At 40.9% G+C, this 15,167-nt stretch overlaps 1 protein-coding gene across 2 annotated transcripts in view; it reads right to left on the minus strand.

Moving 5' to 3' along the window:
- Window positions 1–15,167, minus strand: part of CLYBL (citramalyl-CoA lyase) — a 511,709-nt gene that overhangs the window by 263,084 nt on the left and 233,458 nt on the right. For both annotated transcript variants that reach the window (XR_011026162.1, XM_068267998.1), the window contains exon 2: window positions 5,276–5,483. Coding sequence is in view for 1 of the 2 variants with exons in the window: in XM_068267998.1 (XP_068124099.1) it covers window positions 5,276–5,483 (208 nt within the window). In the remaining variant the exon portion in view is untranslated. The remainder of the gene's footprint in view (window positions 1–5,275; window positions 5,484–15,167) is intronic.

A 15,167-nucleotide genomic window follows, 5' to 3' on the forward strand; every position in this document is an offset into this window, starting at 1 on the left:
GATCTTAAATTATGCAAGTTGACAAGCAGGAAAATTAACAAACTAAAGTCCCTACCGGATGTCTTTAGCTGCAGTAACCTAGCATCTGGGAGCCTCCTTTACTATGCACGACTGCAGGACTTCACTAGAGCTGCCCCCATCCTGTGAAACTCTCTCCCACTGCCCATCAGGCTCGCTCCCACCTTCAACACCTTCAAAAAAGCACTCAAAACTCACTTCTTCAAGGAGGCCTACATCAACTCAACACTGCCCTAATCCTTTCTGCCAATAGCTTCTTGCTGCACCCCCTCCTTTTGTGTCACCAACCCCTCCCTCTAGATTGAAAGCCTTTGGCAGGGCCCTCTACCCTTGTGTATCATACATAACTGTGTGCACTTTACCCAGAATTTGGAACTTGTTACCACTACCACTCCAGTTTATGATCTGGCATTGTACTACTGTCTGTATTGTGTTGTGTATCTTTTTGCTATTACCTGTATTTAGTTGTATCTATTGTCTATTACCTGTATTGTTCTGTCACCCCTGTTATCATTGTCCGTAACCTTATTTATTGTACAGCGCTGCGTAATATGCTGGCGCTATATAAATCTAATAAATAATAATAATAATAATAATAATAATAATGGAGACATACCATTGTGTACAAAGAGTTGCAGGGTCTTATACTGTATACTTATATATACCAATTACATACACAATGTCTGCCTTAATATATGTTATCACAGTATGGATGCTGTAAATGTGTGAGGGATAGCTACACCCCACTAAAATATACTTTAGGCGTGGTGGGGGATCAGCAAAGACCCCTTCACACTTTACTTTGACACCCAATTGTATACTAAACAAGTGTGTCCCTACACAGACAACATCAGTTTTTATGACAGCAAGTTTTAAAATAAAGATACCAATCTTCTTTATGTACCCATAGGGTTGGTCCCATTGGATCTTTAGTGTACAGTCTTTATTTCCCTGGTACGCATTCGGATAGTTCATATATAACTAGTTCATATATTACCTATTCACCCCACTTCTTCCTGGGCATCGGAGGTGGGGAAGAGCCCCTTGTCCATGAAACGGACAAAGGCTCTGTAGCAGAGGGGGGGAGGCTCGTCTGTAGAGGATTCTCATTGGTTTATCTAGTGGACTAATGGGGAGCCTCGGCAGGAGCTACGGAAATGCTTTTGCCAGCGCTCTAGTATTTTTTTGTATAGTGGAAGCAGCGGAGAGCAGCGTAGGCGTTCCTAGTTATTCTGGAGGATCAGCACAGAGAAGCAGGTAAGAAATTGGAAAGTGGAAGGGACCTTTATGCTTGTAGCAGCTGCTAGCGGTGGACGCTGGATGGCAGCAACGGGTGTGTGCTCATCTCTCAGGTCTGATCTCCTGAACCAGATACAGTAAAACTTCCATTATCTGGCGCCAACAGGCATTGGCTGAAGCCAGATAACTGTTGTTTCTGGTTGCTTAAGAGTCAATGTAAAAACTAGGCCTAGCTAAAAAACAGTGCTATACTCCAGACTGTAAACTTACCATAAACTCTGCATTCATGTTGAAATACAGGATATTAAAAACAAATTAAGACAAAAGAAAAGGGTTATTCCAGTACAATGAAGTATAAAAGTAGATTTATGCATACGGCAAGACCAGGAATATTTTTCTGGCTGCTTGAGAATTCTGGTAAACTGAGTTCTGGATAACAGTGGTTTTCCTGTATTTATAAAAGTGATTTATTTGACATGAGCTCATAAAGATGCCTACACACAGGCCCTTTTATCTGTCCACAATATTGTCTCATACAACTCAGGACAGAGTTTTACATTTAACCACCTGACAGACTTAATAAATCTAGGTCAGTTTAGCTGGAACATTTATGTTCTACATTGTTTTTTAGCCCTATAAATCAGCCTACAGTCCACTGTTTCAGGCTCTCACCTTTCTTCAAGTTGGGCAACTTGAAGAAAGGCGAGAGCCTGAAACAGTGGACTGTCTTGCCCTACAGTTCTTTTTAAACTGTATGTCTTTTTTGCCTTTCCAATAAACTAAGATTAATTTTGAACCAGTGCAGACCTCTACATAACACAGTATTATCACATGGGGCCATCTAGTAGTATAAAGTTTAATTGACAAATCAGAGTGGTTGGGTGACAGAATAGTTTACTTATATGCAAACCTGCACTCACAGTATTACAGCGCTACAACCGGGTTCACACCCAGGGTGGATCGCGCTATGTACAGTATAGTTACCAATCCCAATGAAACATAGACAGTCCAAAAAGCTGCGCTCAGTTCATATGTCAGTTGGTCCACTTCCTTCTTTGGTGTCCCTCTGATTATAAACACACCTCAAACAAAACACATATAGATAGTAATAGTGCAGATTGTTTTTAAAGGGGGAAAAGGGGATTATCACCCAGTTAGTGCAAACTGCATGCACAGACTGACTAAGACTGTGATAGGATGGGGGGGCGGGGACTACCTCCACCAACTGCCTATACCAACTCCACTCATCCAATGTCCTCATACAGGTAAAGCTCCCTGCTCACCATCAAGATTTGAGCTGGAGATGTGGCAGAGTCTGCTTTGTTTTAACCTTCTGTGCTCAGATACAAGTACCATCAGCATCCAGGCAGGAAAAACACATGTGCAATATTCCACCTCAAACGACAAGCACAATGCCTTCAATGTATAAAAACATAATTTAATAAAATCTACTAAAAGTAACGCGCGTACATTTTAAAATCTTGATAAGGCATGTCACAAGTATACAAGCATACTACCGATCCCCCGGTCTAGGGTCACGGCTTTACTTGCTTCTCGGTGTCTCCCGTAATTCCACGTCCTCCTCGCTGCCCTTAAGCCACGCCCTACCGGTTTCGTCACTATAAGTGACTCATCAGGGGCACTTATTAAATTCACTTTTTCTCCTAGGAGATATTTTTTCTTCTGTTTAAAATAACTTTTCAGCACTTTGCTATTAAAAAAGTAGCAAAAAGTAGGTCAAAAGTATGTCCTTGCTTCCTAGTGCCTTAACCACCTTACGACCACCTACGGCAAGGTGGCTCCCCCAGGACCGCGTAACGCCGATTGGCGTCATGTCCTGGGGGAGTGTTTTGCAGGGGATTGTGCGCCTGCATCCCCGCTGAATGACAGAGCAGAGCTCCGACATCAGCCTGCTAGCCCGCGTTTGCAACTAGCAAGCTGCTAGAAAGAAAAAAAAAGTTTCTAATGGTTGTACAGCGCTGCAATCTACAGCAGTCTGTATGGGGGACAGCTGTTACTGAGATGTCCCCAGCAGAGGCTTAAAATGATCACCTCTCAGGATGATGCTTATGAGAGACGATCGTGCTGATTGGCTCTCTGGTGGGGAGGAAGGGAGGGTAGGAATAATTAAATTTAAAAAAAATCATTTTTATTGGAAAAATGTTTAAATTAAATTTAAAAAATGAAAAGGTTGCAGCAGCAATCCGATTCTACCAACGGAAAGCTCTGTTGGTAGCAACAAAAAGGGAGGGACGGTAGATGTGTGTACAAAGTTATATGGCTCTGCAGCGAGCTTTTAAAGCTGCAGAGCAGTAGATTGTAAAAAAATACTCTGGTCACTAGGGGGGTTTAAACCTATGGTCCTTAAGTGGTTAAAAGGCGGTGGGAAAATACTACCTAGGAGAAAACTTAGGAGAAAAAGGAAATTGCATAACGGCCCATGAATCATGTCCTGCCTACATGTCTTATCTCATACTCAAATACAGCCCAGACGACTCCTGCTCCTCTTTTATAAATGTCTCCATTGCACACCTACAATTCAATAAGTAAGCAGAGTATTTGAAAAAGTGGGAAATGGTCCCTTTCTGCCAGTATTTCACCTCCTGTGGTCAACTATTCTACACCCTACATTCCAGAAACAATAATGAGATGAAGGCAGCGTTGTTGTAATGAAATGTTATACGCTACATGTTTTAGGTTTACACCTGACAGCAGGTAAATGAAGTGTACAACATCCTTAAATACACTGTATTGCTGAACAAGAGTGCTGTCTCTTTGTTGTTACTTGAACAATCACAAGACCTCTCTAGGGCTAAATACCTCCTGATGCTGGTAACTGACTTATCTAGTGTATCTTGTATTCCCCTACCACTTAGTAAAGCTGTGTTCATACGCTAGATGAAACTCAGCCAAGGTGGCCAATAACGACTGCCTCTGCTGAGAATCCAGCACGTGTACAGCACCCCTGAACCCCCTTGGCCACTTGGCGGATTGATTCAGCCAAGCAGCCTAGTGGATTGATTCGGCTGAGCACTGGCTGAGTGAATTGTTCTCCCCAATTATCTGTCGCCAGTGTGATGTCACACTTGGGACACTCCATTGCATATTTTGCAATATTAACTGCACAAGATGGCACCTTTAACACAAGTTGAATGTTATTAGGGGAAAATAAGAGTTTTAAATGGATTTCATTAATTTTGTATTAAAGGAAAATTGGATAACTGTATAGACCATAAGGTGGGAGGTTTTTAATTGTATGTAATGCTAGACTGTGGTTCTGCCTGAAATCCAACATCAACTACCCTGAAAGTCAGCCCCAAAAATGTTTCCATTACCAATATTGGAGATCAACTACATTTTTTTTTTCTCAGTACTGTCCAAAAAACAAACAGAATAAAGGTAATGGTAGTGTAATTTGTCCAAGCCTGCTGTTAACACTAAATTCTTCATTTACAGTGCAATTTAGTGGTCTCATGACTACGGCGTGTTTCCTATGATAACCAGGACTCTCGGGCATGCTTTGGCACCTTGACAAATCAGTAAAATATGAAGATCTGCTTTAAATATATACCTATTCCTTTGTGAGTTCTATGCTATATAAATTTATGAAGAATCGCTAATATAGAATTAACAAATGGAATGTTTACTTAATCTATGAAAGACAACAAATAAACTTAGTAACGAGGTTGAGAAGTTTCCATAGCAACCAAATCACAACATCACAACAGGTCAGGTCTCATCTTTTCTCTAACGGAAAATAAAAACAAGAATTGTGATAGCTTGAAACTTCCCATCTTTTGTTCTTACTTTGTTTTATTTATTTGTATAATGTTTTAAAGTTAGGATGAACTGTGATGGAAGACAGCTATTTCCATTGAAGATCCTGGGTTTGTACCTCCTGCCTCCTGGTGGCATGCATGAACACTTGTTAATTAGGTGCTGTACGTGTCAAAAAAGTTGAGGATTTTGTAAAGTGACAACTTTTCATAACAAATGAAAATAGTAATTAATAGCATACCTTTTTATTTATGGCTACTCCGTCTTCACAGTCTAGCACTGCACAGTCCACATTGAGAGTGGCAATTTTCTGTATTTTTCTTTTATCATTTCCAGGTATGTATAGCACAGCTCTGCGAGGGACATACTTATGAACATCTCGAATGGGAGTACAAACACAGCTGGTTCTTGGTAATGTTAGGAATCCACTTACAAATGCAGAACATTTTCTGAAAATAAAAATTGCATTAAATTAGTATCTAGCTTTAAAATGTAGTTAATAGATATATGGGATACTCTAAGAGCTATGACTGTTAATAGCAGTGGCACCTTTTGTTGGCAATATGCTGCAATACAATACACGGCTCCAGAATTGAAATTATAAGTGTGGAGCTGTCAGACAAATAAACCATACACATGGATACTCCAAACAGGTAAGGTGCTTTTTTTTTTTTTTTTTTTTTTTTAGGGATGGGACGAATCCACAATTTCTTCTAATCCGAATCCGGATCCGAATCTAAAAAGGTTCTCGAATATCTCGAACCTTTCGAATCCCGAATCTAACGAATCCTGCACATACGAATTGTGCGATCCGTGGTATAGTTGCCCGCAGTATAGGTAGCGAGGTAAAGGTGCCTTCAGTATAGCTAGCTAGGTATGGGTGCCTTCAATATTGGTAGCTTTCAGTATAGGTAGCAAGGTATATGGGCCTTCAGTATAGGTAGAAAGGTATATGGGCCTTTAGTATAGGTAGCAGGGTATATAGGCCTTCAGTATAGGTAGCAGGGTATATGTGCCTTTAGTATAGGTAGCAGGGTATATGTGCCTTCAGTATAGGTAGCAGGGTATATGGGCCTTCAGTATAGGTAGCAGGGTATATGGGCCTTCAGTATAGGTAGCAGGGTATATGGGCCTTCAGTATAGGTAGCAGGGTATAGGGGCCTTCAGTATAGATAGCAGGGTATATGTGCCTTTAGTATAGGTAGCAGGGTATATAGGCCTTCAGTATAGGTAGCAAGGTATATGTGCCTTCAGTATAGGTAGCAGGGTATATGGGCCTTCAGTATAGGTAGCAGGGTATATGGGCCTTCAGTATAGGTAGCAGGGTATAGGGGCCTTCAGTATAGATAGCAGGGTATATGTGCCTTCAGGATAGGTAGCAGGGTATATGTGCCTTCAGTATAGGTAGCAGAGTATATGTGCCTTCAGTATAGGTAGCAGGGTATATGGGCCTTCAGTATAGGTAGCAGGGTATATGTGCCTTCAGTATAGGTAGCTGGGTATATGTGCCTTCAGTATAGGTAGCAGGGTATATGTGCCTTCAGTATAGGTAGCAGGGTATATGTGCCTTCAGTATAGGTAGCAGGGTATATGTGCCTTCAGTATAGGTAGCAGGGTATATGGGCATTCAGTATAGGTAGCAGGGTATATGGGCCTTCAGTATAGGTAGCAGGGTATAGGGGCCTTCAGTATAGGTAGCAGGGTATATGGGCCTTCAGTATAGGTAGCAGGGTATATGGGCCTTCAGTATAGGTAACAGGGTATATAGAGGCCTTAAGTATAGGTAGGTATGTAGGTAGGTATAGGGGCCTTTAGGTAGGTAAAGGGACCTTCAGTATAGGTAGCAGGGTATAGGGCCTTAAGTATAGGTAGGTATGTAGGTAGGTATAGGGGCCTTTAGGTAGGTAGGTAGGTACGTATAGGGGGCCTTTAGGTAGGTATAGTGGCCTGTAGGTAGGTAGGTAAGTATAGTGGCCGGTAGGTAGGTATAGTGTCCTGTAGGTAGGTAGGTAGTTAAAGGGACCTTCAGTATATGTAGCAGGGTATAGGGCCTTAAGTATAGGTAGGTATGTAGGTAGGTAGGTATAGGGGCCTTTAGGTAGGTAGGTATAGGGGCCTTTAGGTAGGTAGGCACGTATAGGGGGCCTTTAGGTAGGTAGGTATAGAGGCCTGTAGGTAGGTATAGGGGCCTTTAGGTAGGTAGGTACATATAGGGGGCCTTTAGGTAGGTATAGGGGCCTGTAGGTAGGTAGGTATAGTGGCCGGTAGGTAGGTAGGTAGGTAGGTAGTATAGGGGGCCTTTAGGTAGGTATAGGGGCCTGTAGGTAGGTAGGTATAGTGCCCGGTAGGTAGGTAGGTACGTATAGGGGGCCTTTAGGTAGGTATAGTGGCAGGTAGGTAGGTAAAGTGGTAGGTAGGTAGGTGTCGCTCCCCCCGTGCCTCCTCCGCTCACCCCCATGGCCTCCTCCGTCCCCCGTGCCTCCTCGCTCACCCCTGCATAAGTATCAACTCACATGTCCAGTGGAGCGCAGAGCGGCAGACCTCGTCCTTACTTCTCGGTTCCCTCTAGTGGCCGGACCGGCTTTTACTGATGACGTCATTGTAAAAGCCGTCACTAGAGGGAACCAGAAAGTCAGCGAGAGGTCTGCCGCTCTGTCTGCGCTCCACTGGACGGGTGAGTTGATACAAAGTATGCGGGCGGCCGAGCGGAGGAGGCGCGGGGCGGTCGGAGGAGGCGCGGGTCGGAGGAGGACGAGTGCGAGCGGCGGATGCGCGGCGATGCAGCGTCGGGATTCGGCGGATTCGTAAAGTGGAAAATGGCGTCGGGATTCGAATCCACGAATCTCGAATATTTCCCAATATTCGAGGGATTCGTGGATTCGCCGTCCCATCTCTATTTTTTTTTTCTTTTTTCTTTAAAGAGGTTACTGCCTTCGACTTCAATTTATATTGAAATAATACAGCAAAATCAGAAACTAATGGTGCCCATACATAGTACAATTTTTTTCATCCGATCTTTTCATTTCTATGTAGTATAAGGGTAAATTAAGTGAATATACTCAAAGGATAATGTAGGCAGTTCTCTTATATTGCATAGAAATGGTAAGATTGGATGAAAAAAAATGTACCATGTATGGGCAACATAAGTGAGATTTCTAAAATTTGGGAGGAAATTTCCACAAAATGAAAATGATCAATTTGCTCATCCCTAACTATTACTAAAGCTACTGTATCCTACATACTTCCTACATCAACTAAGTATGGTGCGATAACTGAAGTACTGCTCAGCCGAAAAAAGAAAATATTGATAGCTTAACTGTTTGTGGTTAATTAGTCATGGGCTCCTCCAGGAGTTTTGGGCCCCGGACATTTACCCAAATGGCTTATAATGTGGGCTCTGAAAATGTATCTAAATAGTTCAGAACATAACACACCACTTTTGTTCACATCTTCAGCTGGGTTTCTTCAGGTCACATGACCAGTTGTTTGAAAAAGGGGTTTTAACGTAAAGAGAAACTGTAACCAAGAATTGAACTTCATCCCAATCAGTAGCTAATGACCCCTTTCCCACGAGAAATCTTTACCTTTTCTTAAACGGATCATCAGTGGGCTTTGCATGGCTGCTATTGTGATGAAACCCCTCCCACAGTGTGATGTCAGTGCCTCACAGCACTGGGGTACGGACATCACACTGTGGGAGCCTTGTTGCATTGTGGGTAATAACAGCTGTTTCCAACTGCCAAAAAAGCAAGCAGCAGCTACTTCCACTGACATCATCTGTCAGCAGTAAAAATGTCACCATGTGATAAATGTCAGAATGTAAATCAGGGAGAGGAAATATTTTACAATGGGCAAACACTAACTAAATCATTTATACGTAATTATTGTAAAATAAAGCACCTTTTTCATTACGTTATTTTCACTGGAGTTCCTTTTTAAGAAGCCATGTGTATCATTTAGACACTCTGCTTACTCACAATGGTATATAAAACAACTTGGTACTCTAAAGTTTTTTTTTCTTTTCTTTTAAATGACTAATGCATTTTTAAATACTACTAGCAGTGGATTTGGTCTTTACATTAGGGTCTATTTATGCCCTACTACACAACAAGCCTCACACTGGGATAAGTAGGGCCTAGAAGGAATCAAGCTCTACTGCACTGTATAGTACCATCTAACTAGCTCTGAAAGAACAGAATGGTGACTTCCTTAGAGTGTTTTGAAAGGGGCTACCAAGAAGACTGAGAAAGAGAACAGGTTATATGCCGGTCTTTCTGTGTGATTTGTCTGAATCATAGGACTGTCTGAAAAGTGTTGAACTGTTTTGGCAAGTAGCACAATCACATATTCTATATTTCATCTGTGTATGCGACTGAAGTGCATGTTTGATCAGAAGGAACGTATTTATATAAATCAATGAATATCAATGAATAATAAGAACTGTTAGAAATGTGAAAATTATCAGAACTTGAACAGAAGTTTTTCTGCTTCAGTTTTTAACCTGCAAAGTGAAAGGTTTTTTAATTATTTTTTTTTCAGGTAAGTAGTTTTATTGCATTTTCGTGCCTCAGTGGCTAAACAGCCTCAGGCATCGCAATGTCTTTCTATTACCACTCTTTTGTTTCAGGTTAAGCTAGCTCCCAGGCCTTATTGCATACTGTGTCTTTAATTGTCTGAACAACCCCATATTAAGCGTGTGTGGCCTGATTTCAGAGCTAGTCCATTCAACTTTTCATGCAATGCTCATATTTACATGGATCTCCTTTTTTTCCTCCAGTCTGCTACCTCAGCCTGTCGACCATATGGGCTTAAAAACCGCCACGGCCTGCACTCTGGCCATGATGCGCACCAGTCCAGCACGGCTGTCACTACACAAACAGCTGTTTGCGGTGCGTTACACAGTAAGTTTGAAGAAGTACTCTAATTACACTCCCTGATTGATGTATACACATGCAAGATGTTTTAAAGCACTTAAAGCCTGCAATTTAGCATTCAATGTAATTTCGGCCCTTAAAACGCTGCTTTGTGTCAAATCCAGATTTTTCCCCGGGACTTTTGGTGTCTATCCCACTCTGCCATGCCCCCCTCCAGGTGTTAGACCCCTTGAAACATCTTTTCCATCACTTTTGTGGCCAGCATACATTTTTCTAGTTTTCTAAGTTTGCCTCCCCATTGAAGTCTATTGCGGTTCACAAAAGTTTGTGCAATCCGAACTTTTGCGGGAGGTTCACGAACCGAAAATCGGAGGTTCGGGCCATCTCTATGCTGTATGTTTGCTGGCGATCTGCAAAAACCCTATACCAGTGGATCCCTATGGGAGTAGTCCCACTCGCAGCATTGCAATCACCAAGCAATCGCAAATTGCTGCTTGCAACATTTTGGGAGTGATCCCAGAGCTTCATTGGCTGCAGAGCCAAATTGGCGATCACTCCAGGCATCATGGTCAAAATTTCAGAAATCGCGGGTGGTTTGCAATCTACTGCAAAATGCCACCAGGGGGTACCACACCCTTAATATACATCAGCCGAGATGATCATTCTAGCATGTATATAGTTTCCCCAAAGGGGATTGCTAATGCAAATGAGTGCAGTGTGCTCTTTTCCCTCAATCTGCTGGATGCTGCCTGCTTATTTGCCACCGATCATCCTTCCTCCTCCGAAGAACAGCTATATCCAAGCATTGGGTCTGTACAGTGGTCATTAACAAAACCATCACCCTTGTGACCAGTTAATGATGATTAATGGTAACAGACCGTGGGCATATGTACAAAGTTTTACATATGGGACTACACAGCCAATTTTAATGGCTTAATGACTAAACTTTTTAAACTGCTTAATTTAAAATCAACGTAATGCAAAACACACGAATGCCCACAAGGAGATTATTTCTTCATTTGAAGTGATTCATTTTGCTTGTGTAGACCAGTCCCAGTGTCATAAGCAATGCTACTGTTTGGTTTCAGGCCTGGCAACCCCGGAACCTGAAAAATCCAAGTCGTGCTGACTGAATTTCTGCATAAACATGGAAATTTAATCAATGACGACACAAGTTACACACTGACTTCAGCTGGTTGCAGGTTACACAACTGCTGTTACTATTATGGTACCACTACAGACGAGACTATTCTCCCAACACTTTTTCAAAATATTTAACTGTAGCAAAAAACAGGAACTTTATTTCTGAAATTATTCCACTTTTTGAGGCCTGAATTACATAAGAAAGATGAATCGCTTCAGAGTTATCCACAATAGCCATTTACTTTATGACTGACTGACTTCATATTTGTACCAATTAGTCTTCCAGGCTTGCCTGTCTGTTTTTAACACCAGACTTCAGCAAATCTTTGGGCTTATTTCATTTCCAGGACAGTCTTATCTATCCCAGATGTTTTGAAGTCTTTCTTTCAGTAAGATGCAAGTCTGACCTTTTATTCTCAAGCAATTTACTTTCCCTGAAACTAGCTTGCCATAAGAACCTTTTCTAACTGCCTTGCATCTGAAAGTTTCTTGTAACCCCCATTTTTTCCCTTCAAGCTATACATATAAGGTCTTTAAATCTTTTGTGATAAGGTATATCCTCAAGCACTTTAAAGGTTAAGCTGAATAGGCCTAGGGTCTTTACACCATAACTAAAGGGATAAATACCTAAAGCCCACAATACAAGAGTTTTTATAGCTTGTCACTGCCTGAGGTGGAAACAAGGTGGCTTCCATAGACACGGACAGCAAAACCGGAATTTTATGGAAGAAGCTCCTGTTGCTGAATTGTTTTAGTGCTATATTACAGGCACAAATACACATCAACAGATACAAATGTGTGTGAAAACAAATTAAGTGAATTGGCCTGGTTCCTGATTACATTAAGTTAGCCTACGTAGAAAAAAAAAGTAGTGTACGCAAAAGAGAAAATCATGGTGAATGCAAGAGTAACAGGTAAATATTCGGCAATGATGAAGTGAGGACAGGCACTAAACTATGAATAAAAACTTTTAATTTATTCAATCCTTCAAGGATATCAAAGTAGGTGAAAGTCACACAGCAGTACCCACAGCAAATATCACAAGCCTAAAAGCCATTTTGTCACATTCTGCTTCCTCTGGACATGATGAACAAAGAAGCATATTGCTATGAAATGGCCATTAGGTCAGATCTTTCTTCTGTGGATGCACATCTGTATCTGTAACCTCCAAAAAAGTTAAGGGAAGTTAATTGAATAAATAAGTTATCAAGCATAGTCAGTGCAGAAACTTACTTCTTTATAGCACAATATTTATAATTCATTCTGGATCTGAGCAGGAACCAGGTGATATAGCAGTGATAAATCAATATATTAACATATATAACGCTCATTTAAAAAGCTGACCTGCATAGTGATATGCCAGACAAAACATTTTTTCCCTTTCCTTCTGTTGTCACGGACAGCTACATGCAAAGGTGAATACAGTAAGAATGAAATACCTTAGCTATATTTCAAGGGCCTTACAGATACGACTTAGACTCTTCCTGGTATTCCGACTTTGTAAGCAGCAGGAATGAAACTTGGCGTTGATAAAGGATGGATATTAACGGTTGTTCACCCATGTAGCAGTATCAAAGTGGGGAGCACTGGCCCAACCACACTGCTAACTAGGTATTCATCTAAGTGACATAGCTGACCAAACATGGAAGGTGGATATAATGGACAGCGGTGGACCACATGGTTTCAGAGGAAGAAGAGCAACAATGTCATGAATATTCATAGTTGTTTATTGACTGTATGTGGTGATTGTACATAATCACGTGTAATTGTTTTCAAATGTGTTTCTGCCTTTGTAATTGGCAAGGAGAATATGTAATAAGAAAAACCACCATCACATGAAATCCTTCCCTCAATATTGTCCATTCATTTTAAAAATAATAATAAAATAATAATAATTCCATTCTGATAATGTGTTAAATGTTTTGACAAAGAGGATCCTATCCAACAAAAATATATGAAGCAGGACAGTGATCATTTTAAAACACACACTAATAATAATAGCATTACATCATTACAACCAGATGCATGTGAGTTTGGACCCGCTTTAACCTCTAAGGCTGTAAGGTGAGGAATGTCCCAAACCTCCATCTACCTCAACAAATCTTTTTTGGTCCAACATCACAACTAGTCATGACTTCTAGTTCGAGGTTCTTATGAGTAATTTGTATTTAAAAATCCAGTAAAAGAAAAGAAACAACAACAAAAAAGGGGTCTAATGCTGGGCATACGCGGGCAGCATCTCTCCTTATCAATCAAGCCGCTGATGGCTCGATTGATAATATCCGACAGGTCCGATGACCTGCCGGATAGATTCCCCGCTCGATCCTCACCGGCGGGGACGAGCGGGAATTGATCCGCGCGGAGACTTGGCGGGAGTCGATCCGCCGGCTAATCGGCCACCAGATCGACCCGTGTATGCCCAGCATAGGGGAATGAGGGCTTGCCTTCAACACTGTATATTGCTTTTGCTGAAGCTCTGAAATTGACACCATTCAGCAACTACTACCCCCTCAGGAGTCAATCAATGATACACTAAATATTTTCGCAATTTTTTTTATGGAGTGTATGACCAAAAAGTAAAAATAAAAAATACATTAACCCAACCTATTTTAACTCTCTTTAATCTCTCTTCTCATATATGTCAATTTTTCTGCCATTTCTCAGACAGGGAGTATTGTAGAAATTGACCCACATTTCAGGGACTAACAAATGCAGACCCATTTAGCTTTTCAGATAACAGAGATTACAAAAACTTTTTTTTTGTGCGGTATACAAATTTTGATGAATGTACTGTGAAAGTAAAAGTCCTGCCAAAATATTCAGGAAACTAGACCCTTAAAGGACACCCGAAGTGAGATCAATATGGAGCTGGCCATATTTATTTTCTTTTAAACAATGCAAATTGCATGGTTGTCCTGCTGATCCTCTACCTTTAATACTTTTAGCCATTAGCATGTTGGATGGCTGTACATTCTTCACTAAAATACTCTCCCTGAGTACAAGAACAACATTTGTATTCCTTTTCTATCAGAGAACATTATGATCACATGAACATTAGGATCCCATCAAAGGACAGCCTAGTCTTAAAAGACCAATAGTCAGTTAGACTTTGCAACTGCTGTTCAGGAAATGCTGTTGAAAACATAGAAAACCTGAGAATCCCCATGAGGAGATGAACTGGCCCAAAAGCTGTCAGTTCTGTCCGATTTTAATTGCCTACCTTTTTCGCGATAGTGGTCCTTTAAGCAGCAGATGTGGCAGTAACAGAAGATGAGAAAGGGAAGGGATCATAACGGTCCCTCATGCGATCACTATGATTACAGGGTCAGGAGCCAATGAACAGGACTCCTGATTTTTGTTGGAGAGATGTCAGCTTTCACATGACAGCTTAATCTCCAGTTCTGAATGCCTGCAATCGCAGTGGGAATGCAAGGACCATCATAAGTGAAATCTCTGTCTTTTCAACTATCTACACGTTGGACAAAGTTTTTAATAACTATGGTCCTGTAGTGGTTAATTTGTATACATAAAGTCTTGCAAATACTTTCCATAGATTATAGAGCAATTCAAGATGAAGCTCACTGATGCTGTGCAACGGAAATTACCATCTGTCAGATCTCCAACGCTAGTAAAATTCACTTAATTTAATTGCTTAGTACATATTAAAGAACATTTCTGTGATATTAAAGATAAGAGCAGGATAATTAAATTTTACTAGTGAGATTTATACTTTTGATAGCTTTAACATCTGCAAGAAGAACATAAACTAAAAGCGGTAACTAGTATCTGCACGACATTTTCTTTTAAGCTTGGTTAAAAATAACAGGTACACTTTTCAGCAATATAAAAGACTGCGGTAGCAGATTTACTTCTAAATAAGACCTTGTAACTCCTAAGCATTGGTTGCTTTTTAACTTCCCAAATATATATTTTATCATTATTTGCCGATAGTGTAGTTATGCTGGTACATCAACTTCTCCAGTTATTAAACAATTTATCTTGCATTTTCATCCTCCTTGCCTCCTTAGCCCCCTCAGATAAGAAAATATACAATCAAATAAGTAAGTCAACAGGAGACTGAATATTCAAGACTTTGCAAATTTGATAAATATAGCC

Source organism: Hyperolius riggenbachi, chromosome 2 (assembly GCF_040937935.1).
Source record: "Hyperolius riggenbachi isolate aHypRig1 chromosome 2, aHypRig1.pri, whole genome shotgun sequence".
NCBI classification, from domain to species: domain Eukaryota; kingdom Metazoa; phylum Chordata; class Amphibia; order Anura; family Hyperoliidae; genus Hyperolius; species Hyperolius riggenbachi.